General features: G+C 26.1%; 1 protein-coding gene across 5 annotated transcripts in view; it reads left to right on the top strand.

Annotated features, from left to right (window-relative positions):
- LOC117174383 (segment polarity protein dishevelled homolog DVL-3) overlaps positions 1-27,040 on the top strand; it is a 66,468-nt gene that overhangs the window by 22,566 nt on the left and 16,862 nt on the right. For 2 of the 5 annotated variants that reach the window (XR_004467301.1, XR_004467300.1), the window contains exons 6-11: positions 1,902-2,030; positions 5,102-5,316; positions 11,743-12,225; positions 15,783-15,839; positions 22,244-22,492; positions 26,792-26,997. Coding sequence is in view for 2 of the 5 variants with exons in the window: in XM_033363469.1 (XP_033219360.1) it covers positions 1,902-2,030; positions 5,102-5,316; positions 11,743-12,225; positions 15,783-15,839; positions 22,244-22,492 (1,133 nt within the window). In the remaining 3 variants the exon portion in view is untranslated. The remainder of the gene's footprint in view (positions 1-1,901; positions 2,031-5,101; positions 5,317-11,742; positions 12,226-15,782; positions 15,840-22,243; positions 22,493-26,791; positions 26,998-27,040) is intronic. The other 3 variants (XR_004467302.1, XM_033363469.1, XM_033363470.1) reach the window with 2 other exon arrangements.

Raw genomic sequence — 27,040 nt, 5'->3', positions numbered from 1 at the left:
ACATTTTAATGTTTCTTATGAATTAACAAAGTAGCTTAACTTTCAATCAAGTGGGTGAATTATCAACGAAAAAATATTAATTTTGAACGAAAAATTTAATATTTGATAATTTCATCAAAAAAAAGGTTCTTTTTTTAAATAAAAATAGTTGAATCCTTAGCCAAGACAGATTCACTTTCGAAAAAACAGTTGCATTTTGAACTAAAAAGATCAACTTTATAAAAAACAGTTTTGAATTTCCAAAAAATAGTTACGTTTCCAACCAAAAAGATGAATTTTCAACGAAAAATGTAATATTTGATATTTCAACATAAAAGGATTTTCAGTAAAAATAAAAAACAGTTGAATTTTCAATCCGACAATATGAATTTTCAAACGATTAGTTAAGTTTTCCACAAAATAGTTAAAATTTCAGTTAAAAAATGAATTTATAACAACAAATAAAAAATAATTTCCAACTACAATTATGAATCATCAACCAAAGAAATGAAATTTTAAGAAAGTAATTCAAATTTCAAACAATTAGATGGATTTTCAACCTAAAAAGATTAATTTTCAACGAAAAATGTGAAAGTTGATGTTTTAACCATAAAATTGTTATTTAAAATACAAGGGAGTTTAATTTAACCATCAAGAAAAAATTTTCAAGCCAGAAAGATGAATTTTCTACAAAATAGTTCAATTATTAGTGCGAAAAAAGAATTATTAACAAAAAAAGGTTATATTCGACAAGATAGGTGAGTTTGCAGTTAAAGAAATAAAATTTTCTACCTAAAAAGATGCATTTCAAACGAACAATGTATGAGTTGATATTAAAAAAAAAGAATTAAAAATAAAAAACAGATTTAACCAACAAAAGGAATTTTCAAGCAAAAAAAAACGAATTTTCTACGAAACAGTTTAATTTTCAACAAAAAAGTTCATTTTCATTCAATCACTTGAATTTTTATAAAAATAGTTAAATTTTCAGTTAAAAAGTTAATTTTTAGCAAACAGAAAGAAAACAATTATCAACAAAAATTATGAATCTTCAATCAGAAAAATACAGTTTGAAAAAGTAGTTGTTCCAATCAATGTGTTGAATTTTAATATAAAAATATGATTTTTCAGCAAAACAGGTAATAGTTGATATTTTAACCATAAAGTATTTGAATTAAAAATAAGAAACACTTGGATCTTAGAAACGAAAACAAATTTTAAACAAAATACTTTAATCCTTTATGAAAACAGATTAATTTTCAAACAACCAATTGCAGTTCGGAAGAACAAAAATATTTTCTACCAAAAAAGACAAATTTTCAAAAAAAGACATAAATTTTCAAGCGAATAGTAAAATTGTCTACTAAATAGTTGAGTTATTGAGCCAAAAATACTAATTTTCTACAAAGCAGGTGAATTTTCAATCGGGACAGATACTTTTCCAACAAAAACTTAAATTTTTATATAAATAAAAGGTGAACTTTCTAAATAAGGAGAAGAATTTTTAAACCAAAGAGACCCATTTTCAAGAAAACAGTTGAATCGCCAAATTGTTAACAAAATAATTTAGTTTTGTATCAAATAATAGAGTTGTTAACCAAAAAATTGCATTTTTTAATTCGCATTTAAGTGTAAAAACGAGAAAAAGAGAGGAATATGGAAAAAACTGTTAAGCCTGCGATTAATAAATAGGAATTTTAATAATTTTTATAAACTAAAAAATAACATTTGACTAAACTATTTTTATCTCTGATCTGAAGTGAGTCCAAGGCCTGTCTTTGATCTAATTATTTAATAAAATAGGTCTAGTGTGATAGTTTATCTCTGTAATAAAACCAATTTGGTACAGAGAACAACAATAAATATTTACTCTTTTAATAATTTAATCCAATAATACTTGATATTTTTGTTTTGATTTACAGTGGAGCCGTTGCCTTGGATGGCCGAATAGAACCTGGCGATATGATCCTTCAAGTAAATGATATAAATTTCGAAAACATGTCCAACGATGAGGCTGTTAGGGTGCTGAGAGAAGTGGTCCAAAAACCAGGGTTCGATATTTTATTTAAATGTTTCTCACACTAGAAAGTATAAAGTATTTGTGCCTTCTAAAAGGGATTTTTAGATTGCGATTAAAAGATGTTTTAAATTAAATTTACAGGGTGTTCAGCGACCTTGAAAACCTTGAGAACCTGGAATGTCTCACGAGAACCTTGAATTTCAATTCTTGTTAAAGATTTTAAAATATTTCAAAGCTTTTATAATATTTAAAAGGATTTTCAACATTTCACAAAAATTTCACGGATTTCATAGACTTCAAATGGTTTCAATAATTTGAAAAAGACGTATAGACAAGATTTCAAAGATATCATAAAGATTTCGAGTTCACAAAGATTTTGAAACTTACAAAAGATTTTGAGGATTTTAAATATTTTAAAACGGGTTCAGTAGACCAGATGTTAAAGGTTTCAAAATATTTAAACGAATTCATAAGGATTTCAGAAGATTTAAAGAATTTGAAAGATTTCAAAAAGGGGTATATTATACTAGATTTCAAAGATTTTAAACAATTTCAAAAGGTTTCAATAAATTTTGTGTTTTCAAAAGATTTCATAAAAATTTCTTATAGATTTCAATTTCAAAGGTGTAAAAAAGGTTGCAAAACACCAGATTTTAAAGATTTCAAAAAATTTCCAAAGATTTAGCAAAGATGTCGGAGATTTTACAAAGGTTTCTAATATTTCACAAATTTTTCAAAACATTTCACAAAGATTTCAAAGATTTTACCAAAAGTTACAAAGATCTCAAAAAATTTTAGGAAGTTTTCGAATATTTTAATGATTTCAAGTGAATACAAAATATTTCACAAATTTTTAAAAGATTCCATACAAATTTCATAAATATTTCAAACTCTAAAGTTTCAAAAAGGGTTACAGTACAACAAATTTCAAAGATTGCAAAACATTTCCAAGATTTTAAAAAGGGCGGTAAATCAGATTTCTAAGATTTCAGAAAATTTTCAAAGATTCTCAATGATATATTTCAAAGATTTCATCAAAATTTCATAGAGATGTCAAAAGAATTTCGAAGATTTAAAAAAGAGTGCAACAGATTTCAAAGATTTCAAAAAATTTCAAATATTTTTAATAATTTAAAAAGGTTTCAAGAAATTTGAGAAGATTTCAAAAGATTTCAATGATTTCAAAACCAAAGTTAAAAGAAAAAAGATTAAAGACAGATTTCATAAAGATTACAAAAATTTCACAAAGACTTTAAAGGATTTCACATTTCAAGATTTTAAATATTTAAAAAGATTTCAAAGAATTCACAAAGATTTCAAAAGATAAAAAAATTTCACAAAGTTTTCACTAATTTCAAGGATTTCAAAGACTTTACAGATATTTTTAAATATTCCCAAAGATTTCAAAAAGACGACTTATATTCTCAAAAAAGAGGATTTATTTATGATTGTGATTTCTTTAGAAATTATAACAAACAGTTATTTATTAGATGTAAAAAAGGAGACCTGGAAAAACTTGATTTCTTGACCTAGAAAACCTGGAAACCCCTGGAATTTTGTTTCTAGGAATCGTTGTACACTAGGGTGGCCCAAAAAACTCTTTTCGAGATACAGGGAAAGACACCCCCCCCCCCCCCCCCCCCCCCCCCCCCCCCCCAGTTTCCATTTCCGGAGAGAGAAAATCCGTATTTTTTTTTTTTCAAAATATGAAAAACGTGCCACCGTGCCACACATGCCACCGGGTACTTAAAAATCCCATTTAATTAACATGGAGAAATTTGGAATTTTCGAATAATTAAACTCATGTTTCAGGGTTTCATCTTAGCGTGAAGACTTTTTAAATTTTTTATTTATTTCAAAAAATGTAAAAAGTAATCGTATTTTCTGATTGAAATGTAATTGTTTGTCATTGTTGGTAGTAGTAAATTTGTCTAAAAAATTATGTAATTATTTAAATAATTATTAATTGTTTATTTTCAAAATTTCTAAAAATGGATCCAAAGATGTCCAATTTTTTCAAATTGGTATCCTATGCTACTTTTTGTTGAATAATTACATAATTTTGATACATTTATTATAATGTTTAACAAATTTATATTTGTTGAAACATTTTTTATTTGCTCAAGGATTCATTTTTCGATAACTAAAACAATAAAATAAAATATAAGACATAGAATTAATTACGATTTTAAAAGTATTTTTGGAAAAGTAATTCTTGAAACAAATTATATAGATTAAGCAATTAAAAAGTGGTAAAAGTATTCTTTCTATACACTATACAGTCGAAAAAATAATGATCTGTGTTCTATTTAATATGCTTTTTCTAGCCATCGAAAAAAACTGCTTGAGCAAATATAGATTGTTTAAACAAATAGAACTTTATTATACATTAAAAGAAATGTATGAAAATGATATAATTATCAACAAAACGTAGCATATGATATCAATTTAAAAAGAAAGTTGATATCTCTGGCTCAATTTTTAGAAATTTTGAAAACAGACAATAAATAATTATGTTTTTAGAAAAATGTACTACTCCAAAAAATGACAAAATATTGCATTTCAATCAGAAAATACTATTATTTTGTACTTTTTTGGATAATAAATAATTGTTTAAATAATTTCAAATTGTTTTAAAAAGTCCAGATAAATATTAAAATTGTTCATTAGTAATTATTTGTATGAAAAAGGCGACGGAAATTTCTAAAAAGTAACAATAATACGTAGAAACGTAGTTTTTTATTTTTGGGTCATATTCAGGGCGCTGCGGGGAGGGTGCGGATGGTTTGGAAATGAAAGTTATTACTATGGTTTTATTTTCGTAGAAATTCCTCTTAAATCTCTATAAAAAAAAACTTGGGACGTTTCGATGAAACCCTAGAACATGAGTTCAATTTTTCCAAAATTCAGGATTTTCTTTCTACGGAAATGGAAATTTTAAAGTTGGGGGGGGGGGGGGTTGCTCTCTGAAGTGAAAAACTTTTCAATTTCTTTTTGGACCACCCTAATGGACACCCTGATTTAAATAATTAAAAAAATAGATGATTCGATTAATTTGGTAAATTCGAAAGTTTTTATATTTCAAAAATTGTTTGGTTTCAGGCCAATTAAGTTAGTGGTTGCTAAGTGTTGGGATCCGAATCCAAAGGGCTATTTCACTATCCCAAGAACTGAACCTGTTCGACCAATTGATCCTGGTGCTTGGGTCGCTCACACTGCTGCCATAAGGGGCGAGGGTTTTCCACCTCGACCTCCTAGTGCTACAACATTGACTTCCACATCCAGTAGTCTTGCGAGCACACTACCAGATACTGAGCGTGAGTAAAAATAACTTTTGTATTAATTTCGAGAAAAAATTATCAATTTGGCAGTGTACCGGGATTTTAAAAATAATTACGTCTTATTTTCGGGGCGCCTAACAAACCGTGAAAATCCTTAGAGTTTTATTTATGATCAGGAATTTTTTTAATTTTAATTTTTAATCAAAAAAATGTATTCAGTTACTTTAAACTTCACTTGATATCAGGTCAAATTAAACGAGTTCGTTTAAAAAATATTTACATCTCTAGGAATTTGCAATTTCATTTTTTGTGATGGAAATTTATGAAAGTCTAATAATTACAACAGTAAAGATTAAAGCTGAACAGTTTTAAATTGATACACATTGGTTTTGAATTTAAGATCTTAATAGTTCAGCAATTCTAAATATGAAGTGTTCAAAATGAAATACTTTCAAATTTTCATCGTGAAAAGTTTCAGGAAAATAAATCACTTTTGAAAAGACAATTTGCAGTGGTAACGGTAAAATTGTTCAAATTTGAACGGTTTAATTTTGAATAAACTCGGTTAGAAAATGTTCAATTTGACATTAAGTTTGAATTTTCAAGCCAAAAATACAAACTTTCTATACAACAATTGTATTTTCAACCCGCGAATACGAATCTTCAATAAAAAAAGATCTTTTAAGAAAGTAGTTACGTTAAATTTTCAACATAAAAAGATTAACTTTCAATGAAAAATGTAATAGTATTTGATAATTCAAAATAAAAAGCAAGTGAATTTAACTAACAAAGACGAATTTTCAACAAAATCCACGAATCCTCAGCTAAAAAAGAATAATTTTCAACCAAAAAGTTAGTTTTTCTACCAAATTGCTGGCTTTTCGAACCGAAAATATGAATTTTCAACCAAGAAGATTAATTTTCCTCCAAAAAAAAAACGAATTGAAAAAAATTACGTACATTTTCAACTAAATGTTTTTGAACAATGGATGTGATGTTAGTCAAAATTTTATTTTATGAATTCATAGTTTAAATTTTTTTCGTTTTGAACAAAAAAGATAAATATTGAATTAAAAATTTAGCAGTTAAATCTTCATTTATGACAATTTCGATTCAATAAAAAAAAATAGTTTAATTTTGTACCAAATTGTTGAATTTTCAGGACAAAAAGATAAATTTTCTGTCTACAAATCAGTTGAATTTTCAACCGAAGAAAATGAGTTTCAAAAAAAAGGTCATTTTTGACCAGTCAGTTAAATTGGTACCAAAATAGTAAAATTTTCAGTTAAAAAGATTAATTTGTAACCGAAAACAAACTAATTATAACTCTCCAAATAACAAAAAAATTAAGAAAGTAGTCCAGCTTTCAACCCAGGAGCTGAATTTTCAACTTAAGAAATTGAATTTTCAACTAAAAATGCAATGCAGAATATTTTACCAAAAAATATTACAATTAAAATTAAAAACAGATCTAACCAACAAACACGATTTTTCCACAAAACAGTTGAATTTTCAACCGGACAATATAAGTTTTTAATAAAAAACTAATTTCAAACAAATCAGTTGAATTTTCATCAAAATAGATATTTTCAGTTAAAAATTTAATTTTTAATAAAAAAATAAACTAATTTTCATGTAAAATTATGAGTCTTTAAACAAAAATAAAAAACTTTAAGAAAGTAGTTCAACTTTCAAACCAGGAGTTTTATTTTCAAAAAAAAAATATTTTTCAAAATAAAATGTAATAATTGATATTTTACCAAAAAAGGATTTCAATTTATAATTAGAATTAAATGGTTAACTTTAACCAACATACACAAATTTTCTATAAACCAGTTGAATTTTTATCCCGACAACATTAATTTTTAATCAAAAAGTTAACTTTCAACCAATTATTTGATTTTCCTTCGAAATAGTTACAGTTTAAGTTAAAAAATTAATTCTTAACAAAAAAAATTGTTAAGTAAGATTGTGAGTCTTCAATAAAAAACAGAAAATTAATAAAGTATATAATTATATATATAAATTTTCAAAAAAAGTTAATTTTTAATCAGTCAGTTGAATGTTTAACAAAATAGTTAAATTTTCAATTAAAAAAAAGTATTTTTCAACTAAAAACAAACTAATTATCAACTCAAATTAAGTCTTGAAACGAAAACAAACAAATTAGCAAAGAAGTCCTACTCTTAACCAAGGAGTTTCATTTTCAACCTAAAAGGTGAATTTTCAACTAAAAATTTGTTATTTTTGACAAACATGGATTTCAATTGAAAATAAAAACTGTTAGATCTAACCAACAATAATGAATTTTATATAAAACAGTTGAATTTATAACCCAGAAATATGATTTTATAACAAAAAAGTTAATTTTCAATCAATCGGTTGAATTTTCATCAAAAGAGTTTTCAACTAAAATTATGAATCTTCAGCCGAATAAATCAGAAGAATATTTTAATTTTAATTGAAAAACAGTTGGATTTTAACAAACAAAAAATGAATTTCCAATAAAATACTTAACTTCTCTACTAAAACAAATTAATTATCGCCAAATAGTTGTATCATTAACCAAAAATATTGATTTTCTACAAAAAAGTAAGAATTTTCAACAAAATACAACAATTTTCCAGCAAATATATATGATTTTTCTACCAAATTGTTAAATTTTTAACACAGTGATTCTGCTTTAAAGCTAATTTTCTGATTGATTTTTAATAATTAAGTTCGCATTTAAATGGGAGATCGAGAAAAAAGGAAAATAAGAATTTTGGTAATTTATAGACTAAAGAATAACATTTTAAGTAAACCTTAAAGTGTCATTTTAATACTTTTAAGATATTGAGCTAAAAAACTGGAAATGAAGCTGAAAAAAAGTTTATTTTCCATTGCACTCTTTTTGATTTTGGACTCTACACTTGCAAATTCGGACTACAAGCAAGTATAGTACCTGGAAAATATTGTTACGCTATATTTTTTTTTTTAATTTGTGTCACTATTTACACTATTTTCATCTCTGAAGTGTGACCGACGCCTGCATTAAGCAGGGGTTCGAACGAAATTAAGGGGCATTTTTTAATCTTTTCCAATTATTTCTGTAAATTGAATATAATTGATCTGAAAACTATGCTATGTATGAAATTAAAAAAAAAAATAATGCAGCTAAAGAGTCACATTGTCAAAATTGTGATTCTTCTAAATTTTATGTCGAAGGAAACAAAAAGGTACGTAACGAAAGTTTCGTTACGTTTCTTTTCGTACTTTTCTACAGGGTGGACCATTTTAATCTATTACGGGAAATAACTCAAAAATTTGGTTGGATATAGAAAAATGTTTCAGATAAAAATTGCGCGGGGCTGAAGGGATCAACTACTGGTACCAATGACCTTGACCTTGAATTTGACTTTCAAACTTATATGAAGGCCAAAGTGATTTTTTTAAATTAGAACGCCTACTTTTGACCCCAGATTTAAAAAGAGAGAAAAGTTTTATATTTTAAATTATAATTTTTATTTAAAGTCACTGCAAGGTCGGATCAAGGTCGATTTACTGTGTATTACAATTAAAATACAAAGAAAAAGCTTTGAATTTTAAACAAATAGATTTCAGGTCACCTTTGCATGTTTGACCTTGATTTTAGTCGAATGAACAAGGTTTTCGATGTCTTTTGACATTTAAAAGCTTATTTTTGACTTTTGTAATGCACAGTAAGTTGACGATCATCCGACCTTACCGTGACTTTAATGAAAATTATAATTTTGAACGTAAAATTTCTCGCCTTTTGCAAATCTGGGTTCAAAATTAGGAATATCCATTTAAAAAACCATTATTTCCCACAAATAACCTTGAAAATCGAATTCAAGGTCAAAGTCATTCGTACCATTGGGTGATAATCTCTCTCTGATAATTTTTGTCCGAAACATTTTGCTGCTTCCAACCTCAATTCCGAGCTAACACCCATTATTTAAACATTATCGAAAATATGACCTTCATTTGGCCTTCCTAAAAATATCATTTTGAACGTAAAATTGCCCGTTTTTTGTTAAATCTGGGGTCAAAAGTAGGGGTTCCCATTTTAAAAAATCACTTTGACATTCAAAATAATCTTAAAAATCGATTTCAGGATCAGTCATTGGTACCAATAGTTGACGCCCGCTGTCCCCTTCAACATTCGTCTGAAACATTTTTCGACGTCCAACCAAAATTCTGATGTATTTCCCATAATAGATTAAAATGGCCCATCCTGTATATAAAATATAATTACCATGCAATTTTGATATGTCTTAACAGTCTTCGTAGAATCATTTTATATTTTATTTTTTTAGACTGAGCTTCTTTTTTAGCCAAATTATTTGTAATTTATCGAATTAATTAGCAAATATCTAAAAATGGCCCTTAATTTCGTTCGAATCTGCACTTAAGTATTAAAAACTAAACAATAATTGATTTGATAAAACGATTCAAAATCCGTTCAAAGTTTAAGAATTTCCAGATTGTAACTGTTTCAATTCGAAACTCTTAGTCATAAAAAAATGTAAAGGTGCGCTTGAAACTTTATAAACTATTTTCAAATTAAAAATAGCTTAATAATAATATGTTCGTAATAAAGGCTTTTCTTAAATTAAAAATATTGTTTCACTCTAAATAGTTCAATTTTTAGCCCATTTAATTTGAAATTAATTTGAAAGTGATAATTATTTAATATTTGACTGTTAATTGTGTAAATAATAATTGAACACTTATTATTTGTACAAAAAATTTGAGTAATTTTAAGAGATATTTAGAAGTTTTGAAAACATTTAAAATTAATTTAAAATTCGAAATGATATCAAGTAATTTAAACGAAGCATGTAGACATTTTTTTGCAGAACTTTTAAACATATTTTAAAATGAATAGAATTTTTCCTACAAATTTTAGAAAATCTTGCAAATTAAAAAAAAATTCTTAAAATCATCCAGGTTTTTTTTTGTTGAAAATTTTGGAAATATCTTAAAACCTTTTTAAATATTCTGTTAAAATAATTTTTCAAAGTGAAAAATCATTTTCAATTTTTTTAGAAATATTAAGAAAATGTTTTTATTCTTTGGAGCCTTTCACAATTCTTAAAAGCTTCTAATTTTTTTGTTTGAAATCTTTAAAAATGTAAATTTTGTTTTAAATTAGGTTGTTTAAATTATTTGAAATAATTTCAAGTTTTAAATTAATTGTCGAACTTAGGGATAATAAGTGTTCTATTCTTATTTATAAAAAGCTGTAGGAAAAATTCAATTAATTAAAAAATTACTTACAAGTTCTGAGAAAATTTCAAAAGGAATTTTAAATTTGAAAAATTTTAAAACAACTTATATATTTCTCAAGATTTCGAAAAAAATGTAAAGCTTTTCAAAAATGCTTAAACAGTTTTTAATGAACTTAATTTAAGTTTTTGAACTCTATAATTTATGAATGTTAAAAATTCTGCATTTTTCAGTTTAAATTCATTAAACTTTAAATTATTCTTTTGAAATGTCCTAATACCTGCCAGATTATACTTGTAAAGTATTGAGCAACTGAATACAATATTTTTGTATTTAAAAACTTTTAAACTTCAATTTTAAAGGCTAAAAATTCAAGAGTTCCACTTTGAATGCTTTAATTTGTTTATTTTTCATTACTTGCACTTTTACTATTTAGGATAGAGTTCGATGTTTAAAATTTTATTGACCGAGAAAAATATTTGCGAACCGGGAAAAAAACCGAAAATTTTGTTCTTCGATTAACCCTTAAAGGGCACACTTCCGTAAAATTACATAAAAAGCTTACTGGGTGTTATTCACCCAAGGGAATTCAAACGTGTGCTGTGCCGACGGTATTGGATAAATTTTTACAAGAAAATCAATTAAAGATGTTCAATCTATCTAGTTTAAGGAGAAAAAGGTTTCATAAAAGTTTTTGAAATTTAAAGTAGTTAAAAAAAATCCTTTTAGGAAAAAAATTAAAAAATGACTTCTTTCACTCCAAAATTCATAACTTTTTAGGTTTTTGATATTTTTACTTAAAATTTTACTTGAATACTTCCGAGATACGGCGCTTCAAAAATAAATCTAGTCTCACAATGTTTGTTCCAAAGAAGGTATTTATTCTAAAAAATAAAAGCTTCAATTCAATGAAAAACAAAATACCATACTTTGCGTGATTAAACGATTCTATTGATCTTATCTGCGTATGAAAATGATAAAAATCAAAATTATATGAAAATGACATAGAAAAATATGTTTTCATGTCATTTTTTAATCTCGCGCCATATGTTCCATTTTCATTGAATTTGGTACACGTTTTTTTAAGCGCAAATAAGTCGCTGGGTGTTTTACACCCAGTATGTCCTTGAAGGGTTAATACGGTCACCCTGTATTAAGTAAAATTTGAAGACAGTAGAAAACTGAAGTTTATGCATTAAATGTTGACTGTTTTTTTTTTTGGTATTTTAGAAGACCTTCACTTAACCATAAACACGGATATGCCGACCATAGTGCGTGCGATGGCCCGACCGGATTCAGGATTAGAGATTCGGGATCGAATGTGGCTGAAGATTACAATTCCAAACGCATTTATCGGGGCGGATGTCGTCGACTGGCTCAACAGTCGCGTTGAGGGTTTTATAGATCGACGCGATGCTAGGAAGTATGCCTCGTTGATGCTGAAGGCAGGCTTCATTAGGCACACAGTGAATAAAATCACATTTTCGGAACAGTGTTACTACATATTTGGGGATTTGTGTTCAGCCATGAACAATATGAAACTCGACTGTGACACGGTCGGTCCTTTGCCACCGCCTAGTGCTTGGGACATGCCTTATTCAGGAACTTACGCTCCACATTCGGCAACAGGGTACAGTCCGATGCCATTTAACTTTACGAGTGAACCCACGGTTTATGGATATCATCGGGAAGAAAGCATTCACAGTGGATCAGGTAAGGATTTTTTTTTTTATTTTGCTTCATTACTCAAGACCTTTTTTCTTTTATACAGGGTGTCTACACTAATTTTTGCACATCAAATTCCCGGTTTTTGCCGGTTGTAAACATCAAATGTAACATAAGATTTTCCTTAAAAAATATTTGTTCTAACATCCAAAATGATTAAATTATTTTTGAAAAGAGACGCATTTTCAACAAAACAGTTGTATCCTTAACGAAAACAGACTATTTTTCAGCAATTTGCATTTTTAGCTAAAAAGAAAATGAAATCTTTACCGAAAGGGATGAATTTTCTACAAAACAGTTGAGTTTTCAATCCTAAAATATCAACTTAAAAAAAATTTGAATCTATTAATGGAATTTTCAATGAAGAACTTTAATTCTCTACCAATAAAAGACGATTTTTTAACAAAATACATCAAGTTTTAACTAAAACCGATTCATTTTCGACATTTAAAATTATGAGTCTTCAAACAAAAACAACAAATTTAAGAAAGTAGGTCAATTTTCAACCAAAGTAATTCATTTTCAAGCCCAAAAATGTAATAATTGAAATTTTACCAAAAAAGGATTTCAATTAAGAATAAGAATAAATAGTTAGATCTAATCAACAAACACGAATTTTCTATAACACAGTTGAATTTTTACCCCGGCAACATGAATTTTTAAACAAATAGTTAAATTTCAACCAATTATTTGATTTTCCTTCGAAATAGTTACATTTTAAGTTAAAAAATTAATTCTTAACAAACAAACAAAAAATAATTTTTAAGTAAAATTATGAGTTTTAAATAAAAAACAGAAAATTAATATAGTAGTTAAACTTTCAACCCAGGAGATTAATTTTCTACCTAAAAAGATTAATTTTCAACTAAACATTTAATCGTTGGATTTTTACCAAAAAAGGATTTAAGTTAAAAATAAAAGCAGTTAGATCTAACCAACAAACGCAAATTTTCTATAGAAAAGTTCAATTTTTAACCGGATAATGTGAATTTTCAAAAAAAGTTAATTTTTAATCGGTCAGTTGAATGTTTAACAAAATAGTTAAATTTCCAGTAAAAAAGTTTTTTTTTGTACCACAAACAAACTAATTATCAACTCAAACTATGTCTTCAAACGAAAACAAAAAATTTAAGAAAGTAGTTCAACTTTCAACTTAGGAGTTTCATTTTCAACCAAAGAGATGAATTTTCAACTAAAAATTTAATAGTTAGTATGTTTGCCAAATATGGATTTCAATTAAAAATAACCGAAAGGGATACATTTTCTACAAAACAGTTGAATTTTCAATCCTAAAATATCAACGTAAAAAAAATAATTTTGTACCTAGTAATGGAATTTAAACAAAAAACTTTAATTTTCTACCAAAAAAGACGAATTTTTAACAAAATACATGAATTTTTTACTAAAACGCATCCATTTTCCACAAAAAATGTCGAATTTTCAACAAATCAGTTAAATTTTCAATAAAAGTCACGAATCTTTGATAAAAAAATCAACTCTTTACGAAAAGTGTAATTGTTGACATTTTGACCAATAAATATTTGTATTCTTAATCAAGACAGTTGAATTATTTTAGTAAATACGAAGTTTTAACAAATTAGTTGAACCTTCAACCAAAACAGAAAAGTTTTCAAAACAAAAAGAGGAATTTTCAGCCAAGCAAGATTTTTCTGTCAATCAAAAAATCCAAAATGTTGAATTTTGATGGCACAAAGTTGAATTTCCTGCAAAACAGTTGAGTTTTTAACCCGAAATTATCAAATTTTCGAAAAAAAAAGATTGAAACAAAATAGTTGAATCAGCAAAAGAAGTACATTTTTTAATAATGAAAATGTAAAATAAAAAAATTAATTTTCAACTAAAAAAAGAAACAAGTTTTCAACAAAATAGTGAAATTTTTGAACCAAAAATAGAATAGTTAAACTTTCATTTTAAAAATAATAATTTTGAACAAAACAAATTCTATTACCAAAAACGAATTTAAAAAAACCATATAGGAATCTTCAATTGAAGAAGATAAATTTGCAACCATACATGGAATAGTTAAATTTTGGGTTAAAAAATAGAAGTTCCAACAAAAAATTATATTTTTCAGCCAAAAATAATTAAGTTTTAAGAAAGTAATTTAACTTTTAATTATGGAGTTGAATTTTCAGGCTAAAAAATAAAATTTTCTACGAAAAATGTGATAGTAAAATTTTCAAACAAGAGGAATATTTTAATTTTAATTAAAAAATAGTTGGATTTAAAAACAAAATGAATTTCGAATAAAATACTTAAATCCTCAACTAAAATAGTTTAATTCTCAAACAAGCAATTGCAATTGTATCTTTTACCCAAAATATTGATTTTCTACCAAAAAATATGATTTTTCCACAAAAACATCAATTCTGAACGACATACATAAATTTTTTACCAACTTGTTAAATATTTCAGAAAAATTCTTCAGTTTTTAACCAAGTAATCAAATTTTTCACCAAGAAAATGTACTCTTAGCCAAAAGTTTAATAGTAGACTTTTCAACTGAAAAGAAAGAACTTTCCATCAGAAATATTTTAATTTTCTGATTGATTTTTAATAATTAAGTTCGCATTTAAATGAGAGACCGAGAAAAAGAGGAAAATAAGAATTTTGTTAATTTGTAGAGCAATGAATAAGATTTTAAATAAACATTGAAGTGTGTTTTTAATACTTTTAAAGTATGGGGTTAAAAATCTGGAAATTAAGCTGAAAAATAAAGGTAATTTAACATTGCACTCTCCTTCATTTTGAACCCAGAAAAAACATAAAACTAATTTTCAACAAAAGAGATAAATTTTCACCGAAAGAAATTAATTTTTAACTAAAAGGAAGGAAGTAGCCACCAAGAAGATTAATATTCTACGATCAAAGACGAATATAAAAAAAACAGGAATCTTCAATTGAAAAAGATAAATTTGTAACCATGCCTGGAATGATTAAATTTTCGTTCAAAAAATTAATTAAAAAAAAAAATAATTTTCAACAAGAGTTAATTAAAATAAAAGTTGGAATTTTCAACTAAATTGATGAAATTTCTGCCAGTTAGTAGACACCCTATTTATAAAACTCACAACTTGGAATTTGTGACTACTTTTATTTTGAGACATTCTTGTCAACCCTTTTTTAATGTTTTAATTTATTTATTTACTTTTTAATTTAATTCAGTTATATATGAGTTTATTTTTACTGATTGACTTAATTTTAATTTCAAATAGAGTATTTGAGAGCTGTTAAAAAGTTGTAAGATATTGTAGATTAAAAAAAACGCAGGGATTTAATTCCTTTTATTTCTTCTTTTTTCGAAAAATCTTCTATTTTATATTTTCGTTTTTAAATCTGTGGAATCATTACAAATAAGTGAAACTTCGAACTTGAACTTAAATACACCACTTGAATCACTGAATGAATATCGATTTTTTTTAATTTCTAAAAATTTCAGTCATGTAAAATTTAATCGCCCTATTGTATTTTAGTGTATTTCTAACGTAGTGTTGTTATTTTTCATCTTCTGTTTAATTGAGTAGGTTGGTCGCAGGGCAGGGAAAACCTGGAAATCAGGGAAACTTCATGGAATTTTATCGGTAAGGGAAAGTGAGCGAAAAGTCAGGGATTTAAAAAAATGGTCTATCTGTAAACTACAGGGAATTTTGTCCAAAAATAAATTATTTACCATTCGTATTTCAATTTGTAATTGTTTGAATTACAAATTTTTCAAGCGAAAATTTTTCAGTATTAAAAACTTGAATTTGAAAATTTGAATTAAAAAATTGGAATGACTAACATTCGAGAAGAACGTTTGCAAACCGGGAATAAACAATTAAATGAGCGGAAATTTATTTCTGAGATTTAAGTGACCACCCTGCAATTAAAAAATCTATTCACCCGCACTTTGTGGCTGGACCAGGTTTAAATGAAAGTTTCAAGTAAATGGAATTTTTTGTTTATTTATGGTAATATGGCATCCCAAGAATAATTCAAGATGAAAATGAAAATAATCGGTCCGGCGTTTTTGAAAAAAATCGACTTTTTATTTCATTTCTCAGAAATGAAAAAATGTTCATATGATTAGATGATAAATATTGGCTAATATTCACCAAAAAGATGAATTTTCAATTCAAAAAGAAGAATTTTTATACCAAAAAAGACGAATTTACATTGAGCGGGTTGATTTTTCACCCAACAAAGATCTTGCAGTCAAGACAGAAAAAAATTTTAAACTGAGTGTCGTATTTTCAAAGTAAAAATACAAATTTTCTACAAAACAGATCCATTTGGGCCAAAAAATTAACTTGAAACCAACAAAAAAGGAATTTTTAACAAAATAGTTCAATTTAGAACAAAAAAATTAATTGTCAATAAAATTGTAATACTTGATATTTTTGTCAAAAATAGATTAATTTTTTAATTTTTTTAGTGAATTCAACTAAAAGCGACGAATATTAAAAAAAGTTGAATTCTGAACAAAAACGGATTAATTTTTAATCAAATAATTGCACTTTTAACCAAAAAGATAACATTTCGGCGAAAAGAGTTTAATTTGCCACCAACAAAAATTGTTTAGTCAAGAAGAAAAAAAAATTTCAAACAAATTGTTGAATTTTCTACAAAACATTTGAAGGTTGAACCCGAAAAAAGTCGCATTAATTTTCTACTAGAAAAGAGGAATTTTGAAACAAAAAAATGATTTTTCTACCAAAAAATCGGAATTTTCAACAAATTACATAAATTTTGAACTAAATAGTTTGAACAATGGATGTGATATTAGTGTAATTTTTATTTGATTAATATCGAGTTTATATTTTTTTCGTTTTCAAAATTTTTATCTAAATAGTTGAATTTTTTTTAAACAAAAAGTAGATGGATTTTTAATCGAAGAGGGAGCGATAAATTTTCACTGAGAAGAATAAATTATCAATTTAAAAAATGAATTTTCTATGAAACAGTTCAATTTTCAACCAGAAAATATGAATTACACAATTAAGAAATGATTTACAACCAATCAGTTGCATTTTTAACAAAATAATTAATTTTTCTATTAAAAAAATTACTATTTACCTAAAAAAAAACCACGAATTTTTAACTAAAGTTATTAATCTTCACCGAAAAAACTGGATAAAAAATTTATTTTATAATCGAAACAGATTAAGTTTTAATCAGAAAATTATATTCATAATAAAAAATTGTGTAATTTGTACAGAAAGAGGTAATTTTTAAACCAAAAAGATAAATGTCGAATGAAATAGTTAAAGTTTTAATTTAAACAAATTTTTTAATCAAGAAAGAAAAAAATGCAATAAAATTGTTGAATTTTCAAGAAAAAATTTTAATTTGAACCATGCAATAGAATTAAAGATAACATTTCTACTCAAAGGAATGTATTTTCAACAAAAGAGCTGATCTTTTAACCAAGAAACATTTTTTAGTCAAGAAAGGAAAAAAATTCTATCAAATAGTTGAATTTTCATCCCAAGTAGAAGAATTTTTAATAAAACATTTGAATTTTCAACCAAAAGGAAGTCTTTTTTTAACAAAATTGTTGAATTTTCATAAAAATAAACAAATCTTCAGCCTAAAAATAAAATTTGAAGAAAAAAGAATTCTTAATCAAAAATTTAAGAATAGACTGTTCAATCGAAAAGAATGAACTTTCAACCAAAAATAGTTGGATTTTCGTACTGGGTTCTATTAATTCAATTGGAATTTAAGTGGAAAAATGAGAAAAATGTGAAAAATAAATTTTCAATAAAAAATGTAATATTTTATATTTGTGCTAAAAAAAAAATATTTTCAAATAAAAAGAAAGGAAATCAACTAAAAAAGACGAATATTAAAAAAATTGAATTCTCAACAAAAACGGAATAATTTTTAACCAAAGAATTTTATTTTTAACCAACAAAGGTTTTGTTGTCAAGATGGAAACCAAATTTCAACCAAATTGTTGAATGTTCTGCAAAAAAAAAGGAAGTCTTAACCCAAAAACACGAATATTCAACACAAACAGTTTAATTTTTAGCCCAAAAGAATAAGCTTTTAATACAATTGTTAAATTTTCATCAAAATAATTAAATTTGTGACTTCTTAGCTGAAAATTGATCTTTCTAGGATTATAGGCCAAATCTTTTCTTGGTCGAAAGTTCATCTCTTTTGTGGTAAAAATTTCATATTTATATTCATCATTTGACTGCAGGACCAGTAAAACCGGAAAATGACCCAGAATTTGACAAATTTTTCCAAAAAAGTCTGCGGAACTTTAATTTAATTGGTTTTTAAATAATTAGTTCAATTGTTATCTTTTTCAATTTTGATATCATTCAATTCAGAATGCGTAATTAAAACATCTCTCACTTTTAAAATTTTCCATTTTTAGATTTCTAGTTTTTAAGTGTATATATTAATTTCAAGAATTTTTAAAAGGCAGTTCTAAAAACTTACACAATTAAAAATCAGAAGCTTTTAAAATCGAAGATTTTTGCGAGAAAAAAAAAACGCTTTCAGAATCAGTTCACGATTATAGAATTCCCAGATTTTAACGTTAAAAATTAAACTGTTTCAATTGAAAAGTCTTATTAGTTAAAGAAATGTGAACGCCTGAAAGAAACTTTATGAACTATTTTCAATTTTAAAATAACTTGAAAATAATATATTCATAATTAAAATATCAAATATTATTTCAGTCTAAAATATTCCATTTTTAAACCATTCAATTTGAAATTTTTCAGTTAATAAAAAGAATAATTACTTAATATTTACAAATATCCGACTGTTCCTTTAAAATCAGTTATTATAAATTAAATATTCAAAACTAAACGAAAAGCTAAACCTTTAACTTTATAATTTAAATTATTCTATCGAGAAAAAAATTGTAATTCAAATTGTTGAATTTTCATGTATAAAATAACAATTGAGCTTATATTATTCTTAGAAAAATTCGAGTATGTTGAGGAGACATTTAGAAATTTTGGAAAAATTCCAAATTAATTCAAAAGTGTAAATGATTTCTAATAATTTAAACCGAGAAAACGTGATATTCAGACCAAAATTTTGATGTAAATAGTCCAAGCCCTAATCTAAAATAAAATATAGATTTTCGGAGATTTGCAACAAAAAATTTAGAAACTTTGTGAGAATTTTGAAAGGTTTTAAAAGAAAAAAAAACATTTCATAGGAAAATTGAAAATGAATGCTTATTTTGAAGAATTAATTTTAAGAGAATATTTCAAAAGATTTAGAAAATTATCGAATATATATGTGGAACATTTTGAAGAAAATTCTTTTTATTTGACACGATTTAAAAAAATATTATGAGTTAAAATTGTAGGAAAAATACGAATCATTTAAAAAGATGTTGAGTAGTTCTAAACAAAATTTTTTAATAATTTAATATTTGAACGAATGTAAAACAACATGTGCAAGTTTCAAGATTTTTAAATAAAATTTTGACGCATTTTAAGTATTTTTAAACTATTTAAAATTAAAATAATTTTTAATTTAAGAAGTGCTCAGTTAAAAAAAATGTAATTGTTCAATTTTTTATGTTTTTAGCTTAAAATTGCTTTAAGTTTTATACATCTGAAATTTTTGAAATTCATTGATTGATTCTTCAATGTAGAGAATTGAAAATGACTACGTGAATTTATATGTTTGGAACTAAATTAAAATTTTTGAACTCTATTGGGAATGGTTAAACTGCGATACGCCGCCTGGTGACAAAAATCCGAACTAGAAAGAATAGGTACGATTTTAAAGTTGTTGTGAAGAAACATACTTTTTTACAGAAATATCTGTCCAACTTTGATTTCCATCCTTTTTTGAAATACATATTCAGTTGATCAATTGTGAATATAAATTAATAATGATTTTAAAAATTAAACTGTTCTTTAAGATTTAAAAAGTGAATAATAATTAATTTTACAAAACGATTCGAAATCAGTTCGCAATTTTAGAATTTCCAGTTTCTAATGTTAAAAATTATGTAAACTATTTCAATTGGAAAGCCATTAGTTAAACAAATGTAAACGCCCCATTGAAACTTTATAAACTATTTTTTAATTAAAAATAACTTCAAAATAATATATTCATAAACAAAGGCTTTTATTAAATTTCAAATATTATTTCAGTTTAAAATATTCCATTTTTAAACCATTCAATTTGAAATGTTTTGATGAAGAAAAATAAGAATTACTCAATATCTTGAATTATCTGACTGTTTATTTAAAATCAGTAATTGTTGTTAAATATTAAAAACTAAATTTTAAACGTTGCATTTCAATTGTTCTATAAAAAAATAAATAATAATTTGTAAGTCAAATTTTTGAACCTCGATGTATAAATAACAATAATATATTAATCTTTAAAAAATTCAAGGAAGTTGAAGAAATATTTAGAAGTTTTGAAAAAATTCAAATTCAATTTAAAATTTGAAATTGTTTGAAATAATTGAAACAAAGTGTGTACGTGTACCGCCATAATATAGATTTTGGTGGATTTGAAAAAAAATGCAAAAGATTTTTAAGAATTTGAAATGGCTTCAGAAGAATAAAAAACATTTCCTATGAAAATTAATAATGATTTTTATTTTGAAAAGATAATTTTGAGTGATTATTCAAAAACATTTAGAAAGATTTCCAAAATTATCAAAAATGAATGTGGAAGATTTTAAGGATTTGCAGATTTTTCAAGATTTTCAAATAAAATTTGGCAGTATTTTCAGGCTTTTTTAACCATTTATAATGTAAATAATTTAACTTTTAATTTAAGAAGTGTTCAGTTTATAAAAAAATTTAATCGTTCAATTTTTAACGTTTCTGGCTTAAAATTGCTTTAAATGATATAATTTTGAAAAAATTTAATTAATGGATTGATTCTTCAATTTAGACTTTAGAGCATTGAAAATGATAACGTGGAATTATATATTTAGAACTGAATCTGAATCTTTGAACTCTACAATTTATAAAAGTTAACAAATTTATTTTGCAGTTTAACTGCATTTAATTAAAAATTGTTCAGTTTAAAAGTGTTAGTAGCTTCCATTTTATATGTGTAAATTATTTTAAAAGTTTGAAATTCGCAAGAGTTTCACTTTGAGCGCTTTCATTTGCAGCTCAGTTTTTATTAATTCAAATGGAAAAATTGTTAGCTTTAGAGTTCGATTCTTTAAATTTCATTGACCGTGAAAAATGTTTGCGAACCGGGAAGTGACCGGAAATTTTTTTCTTGGATTAAAACGGCCACCTTAAATCGTCTATTATTCGTATTCTTCGCATAATCTGGATACAATTGGTCGCTACATACATTAATTAAAGTTGATTTAAACTTAAATTCATTGAAACTTACATGAAATAGTGAAATAATTTTTTTTTTAACCTATTTTACAAAAATGTGTTTTTTCACGGTATAATATGGAAATTCTATCTGAAACTATTTATTTTGCATGAAGATTTGTTTTTAGTCTTCAATCATTGTTTTATACTTCACAAGACTATAGTAAAAAACACTTTTATTCAAAAATTAACTTTAAAATTGTACCTATACTTTCTAGTTCCAGTTTTGGGCACCAGGTGGCGAAATGGTAAACCACCATTCCCAATAATTTCTAAAAGTTTAAAAATTTTAATTTGGCAGCATAACTGCATTTAATTTAAAATTGTTCAGTTGAGAAGTGTTAGTAGCTTCCATTTTATACGTCTAAATTATTGAGCATTTGAATGCAAAGTTTTTGAATTAAAAAAACTTTCCAACTTCAGATTTAAAAGTTGATTTAAAAGCTTTAGAGTTTGATTTTATTAGTTTCATTGATCGTGAAAAATGTTTGCTAATCGGAAAATGGCCGGGAATTTCTTTCTTTTATTAAAACGGCCACTCTGAATAAAAAAATCCCATTCACTTGGAACTTTGATTTAAACTTGATTCAGCCGCGTGCGTGTTTCTCGTCGTTGCCTGCCTTACTAGAGTCATTAAAATGGTGATAAATGTTGAATGGTTGCAGGTGGCAGTAGTGCAGGCAGCGAACATATTTGTAAGGAACCAATTCACGACGTGAAATCCTGTTCGTCAGCTTCCGAATCCGAGCTTCACATGCCGTCGGTGCCAGCCATGCCAAAGCAGAATTCAGGTAATGGGAATGGTTCTAATGGAAAGAGATCTAACGGTAGTCGCAGTCGATCGAGTGGGTCCGAGCAGTCAGTGCAGACAGGAACTGGTTCTGGGAATCAGCAAAACCAGCAAGATCTATCTGGTAGTAGACAGTCATTTCGCATTGCGATGGGCAATCCTTGTGAATTTTTTGTCGATGTCATGTAGATGTTGGTGTTGTAAATATAGCTCCGACATAACTCCAGAAGGTCCCTGAAAAATGACTTCTTAAGGCAAAAAGTGTAAATAAATGAGAGGGGTTGCAGGTCAGGAACAACCTAGAAATTCGGGGAAAGTCAGGGAATTTTGTTGGTAAGAGAAAGTTGGGGATTTAAACAAAAAAGTGGCAAACGTCAAGGATTTTTTGAGAAGATTTGAATAATTTTAAGGGATTCCAAAATATTATAATATTTTAGGGTATTTAACAAATTTTGGGGCATTTTCATTTTTTTTTTTAAGTGTCAAGGAGTTTACAAAGGTTTCAAAGGATTTGTAATATTTTCCGCTATTTTTTCTGAATTCCAAGGAAATTTCAAGAGTTTTAGAAAGTTTTAAGGAATTAAAAAAAAAATCTAAGGAATTTTCAAGAGTTTAAAAAAATTCCAAAGCATTTTTAAGAGCTTTAAAAATTTTCAAAAGATTCCAAAGGATTTGGAATATCTTAGGGTATTGTCTTTAATACATTTTAATAATTTAAATTGATTCAAATGAAATTTAAAGATTTTAGGGCATTTTAAAAAATTTTCAAATATTTTCAGAAATTTCAAGGTATATACAAAGATTTTTAAGAATTTGAAACATTTAGAATATTTTTACAAATTTAAAGGATTTTTAAGAGCTTGAAAAAGTATCAAGGAATTTCAAAATGTTTTACAGGATTTAAAATAGATTAGGCTTTTTTTAATCAATTTTAATAAATTAAAAGATTTTAAGGTTTTTTTTCAATTTCAAGAATTTTCCAAGGTCTTTAAGAAATGTCAAGGGATTTTAAAAGATTCTACTGGATTTGCCGTATTTTATTTTATTTTCGAAAATTCCAAGTAATGTTCAAGATTTTTGAAAAGTTTCAAAGGATTTCAAAATTTTTGTAAAGGATTTGAAATATTTTATGGTATTTTAAAAGATTCGAAGGCGTTTTCTAGACTAGAGCTTTAAAAGGTTTTAAGTGATCCAATTTCTGAGAATTTCAATGCTTTTAAGAAACTTTAAAAGCTCTTAAAGTATTTATTTTCCCCAAATTTCAGGAAATATCAGATATCATAAAATTTAAAAGAATTTTATAATATTTTAATGGATTTAGAAGCATCAATTCAAAAGTTGTGAGGGATTTCATAGGGTTTCAAAGATTTGAAAAGATTCTCAAATATTTGTGTCATTACATTTTAATAAATTTAGAATTCACCTTGAATTCTTATTAATTTATCCTGAATTCTTTTTAATTCCTTTGAATTCCTTTGTATTTCAAGAATTCACATTAAATCTGGTAAATTTACTCAATGTTACTCATTTCATTGGATTTTTTTTTAGTTTTTATTTAATTAATCCTGAAGGCTTTCAAAATCACCTTGAGTTCTTAGGCATGTCATCGAATTCTTTTGAATTCTCATAAATTTTTCAAAACGAATTTCAAACTTACGTAATTCAATGAATTTATTGTATTTATGCATATTAGTCACTTACACTCACTTTTTAGCTTAGAAAATATTCACTTTTTGTCACTTTTTCGCTTTAAATAGTTCACTTTTTCCAAATAAATTAGGCTTTGGCAGCCCTGAGAATAATAAGTTAAAACTTGAAAATTTAAACTAAAATGTTTTTATTTCATTTATAAAGTATTCTATATTAAAAATATTGCAAGATTTAAATTCTGCTATTTAAATATTATTGCTAAGTGTAAATGAAATATTAGTAAGGGAAAAGTAAGGACAGTTTGAAAATGAAAGTTTTTCAGCGACCCTGCTCTAAGTACAAAAAGTGTATATAAATTTCTTTAAAATCCGGTGAATTGAAGCCTTTCTCGAATGCATTTTGCATTCGAGATTCTTTTTCAGCCGACCTAGATGGAATTTGTCTGCTTTGCTCACTCGCGTTCGACGTTCGTGTTTGAATAATCTCAGATTTGAGATCAGTTTTCTCCGAAATTAGCACGTCAAGCGCGAAGTACATTTTACCCTTTTATGAAGCATTTTGTAATACTGTTTCCACGTAGTTTTTTGGATTCTTAACTTTTTTTATGCATGCGATACACTGTCAGAATATCGATATGGCTCTGAAGAGTAAAACCGTAGAAACTTTGCTACTTTTTCTTTGTCGTTGTTACCATTTTTTATTATTATTACAAAGTTAATAATGACTTTTCCTTTGTCTTAAAAATAGTGAAAGTAGATGATATAATTCATCCCAAATCCATCAGCAACAAAGTATGTTGTTTTTTAAGGGAAATTGGACGAATCGGATATTTCGATTTAAGAAAAAAAAATGTCCACCTAATTACAAGTATTTAAATTTTGAAGTCTATTTTTCAAAGAACTCTAATTTTGTCTTTGAAATTTTATAGTTTTTCATCTAATTTAGACTTTTGATTTTATTTAAGAATTTTGGTGAGTTTTACTATCCTCTTTCGGAATTCATCGGAAGATTAAAAAAAAAGTTTCAAATTAACAAAGGAACGATTTTTGTGGCCAGGAAAATTTTTCTGAATTTGTGTTTTTCATCAAATCAAATTTTCTCTTTTTTTCTCGGAAACAATAAAAAATATAAAAAAAGGTAACATAAAAGTTGACACATCTAGAAAATTTCTTTAAAAAGTGTATCTTACTTTTTTTCTAATATTTTCTATCGTTGAAGAAAAAAAATCGCGAAGAACATTTTCAGAAAAAAATTTTCGCAACAAAAAATTGGAAAGAACTGTCGGTTTGTATGTTTTTCACAATTATATAAATAAAAACATATTTTTATTGTTGAAAAAGTTTGAAAATCTTGTAAATAGTAATGCGGAATACTCACAAATTTTGGTAATATCAGTTCAGAAGCAAAATTATTTTAAAAAATGTAATATTTTAATTATGCAAAAATAAATCAAATAATAAATTACAAAACTAAATTTTTCCGAATTTGAAAATATTGAATACACCGAGAACGTTTACGAAAAAAATTCTTCAACTTATTTGCTGTATTTCTACTTAATTATTTTTAAGTTTAAAAAAAATAATTTTGCTTGTGAAATCGTATCGCGAAAATTTGGAAGTCTTCAAGTGTGTATTTTTGTTAAAAATCGAATTTTTATATTTTCAAACAAATCGTCGCCCCTTTTTTAATTTTGATCTTTTTTACCATTTTTTTATGGATTCCGAAATAGAATAGTAAAACTGACAAGAATTCTGAAATAAAATTGAAATTTCTGAATTAGATCAAAAGCTATAATATTTAGAGGCAATATTTATTTTTGAAAAAAAAACACTTTGAAATTCAAATATTTGTAAGTTCGTGGAAAATTTGTTTTTCTTTAATCGAAAAAATACGTGTCATCTAATTTTCTCTATAAAAAGCAATATTGATTTTAATCTGGTTTTGCGGTGTTAAATTTCACGGCTGAACGGTTCAACATTTAAGTCCAATTTATGTGCATGCGTATTCGAAATCTTATTCTCTTTTTTATGACACAATTTTTTCGTAAAATTATTTATATTTTGTTTAAAAATTAAAAAAGTGAAATTTCAATCCTCTCTATAAATTCGACTCCGCTAAACCCAGGAGCATTACAATTGTACTTTTAAAAATTTTAAACAAAATATAAACAATTTTACTAAAAAAAATCGCATTAGCGTAAAAACAGAATAAAAATTAGAATACCTATGCACAAAAATCATACCGAACTATTCACTCGTTTGTCCCTGAAATCTGACCTCGCCAAACTGGATTAAAATAAATCCTCTTAAAGTGCAGAACCTGTATGATTGGAAATCGATTCGACCACATTTTGATTCTAACTCTTTAATTTGAATGTAATGTTTTGTTAGAAATTCCATTGATGACGATATATATAAATTGAGTTGTGTTTAGCGATAGAAAGAGAAAGTAGGTAAAGTATATTTGGTTTATTTTATCTTTTCGTAAACGAAACGACTTTAGGGCCAATAGTTGAAATTCACGTAGGCACGCTGACATTTGGTCTTTGATTTTCTATCTCGTCGGTAGTTGTAAGCACCCAAAAAAAAAGCACACGCATGATTTATGTAAATAACACGGCTCTTCTGTAGCAAGTGATTTACGTAAAGACGAAAGTAACCAATTAGGAAACAAGAGATGCATGAACTTGTAATAGTACTACCACCTATCTTGTTATTTCGTCGCTTGACGAGAGAGCGTCGCCATTAACATTGTTCCATTGATTGCGTTTTAGGATTATCTACGACAATGGGACAGCTATTTCTTTAAAAAGTCTTCAAGATATTTATCAAGTATCGAACGAACGATTCGTCAACTCCGATAGTAAGGAAGATTACGTTTACGCAGCCACGATATTCCTATTCTCGTTACTTGAACTTAAAAGTTAATGACCCTCGTACATCCGTTCGTTGTTCATTCACCTGATGAATCGTTCGAAGGGTACGTAAACTGTATACATCCGTACGACCATACATTTATATAT

The sequence above is a fragment of the Belonocnema kinseyi genome, chromosome 6 (genome assembly GCF_010883055.1).
Source record: "Belonocnema kinseyi isolate 2016_QV_RU_SX_M_011 chromosome 6, B_treatae_v1, whole genome shotgun sequence".
NCBI classification, from domain to species: Eukaryota; Metazoa; Arthropoda; class Insecta; order Hymenoptera; family Cynipidae; genus Belonocnema; species Belonocnema kinseyi.
Note: the sequence above shows the minus strand (reverse complement) of the source record. Positions and strands in the feature narration are given on the sequence as shown.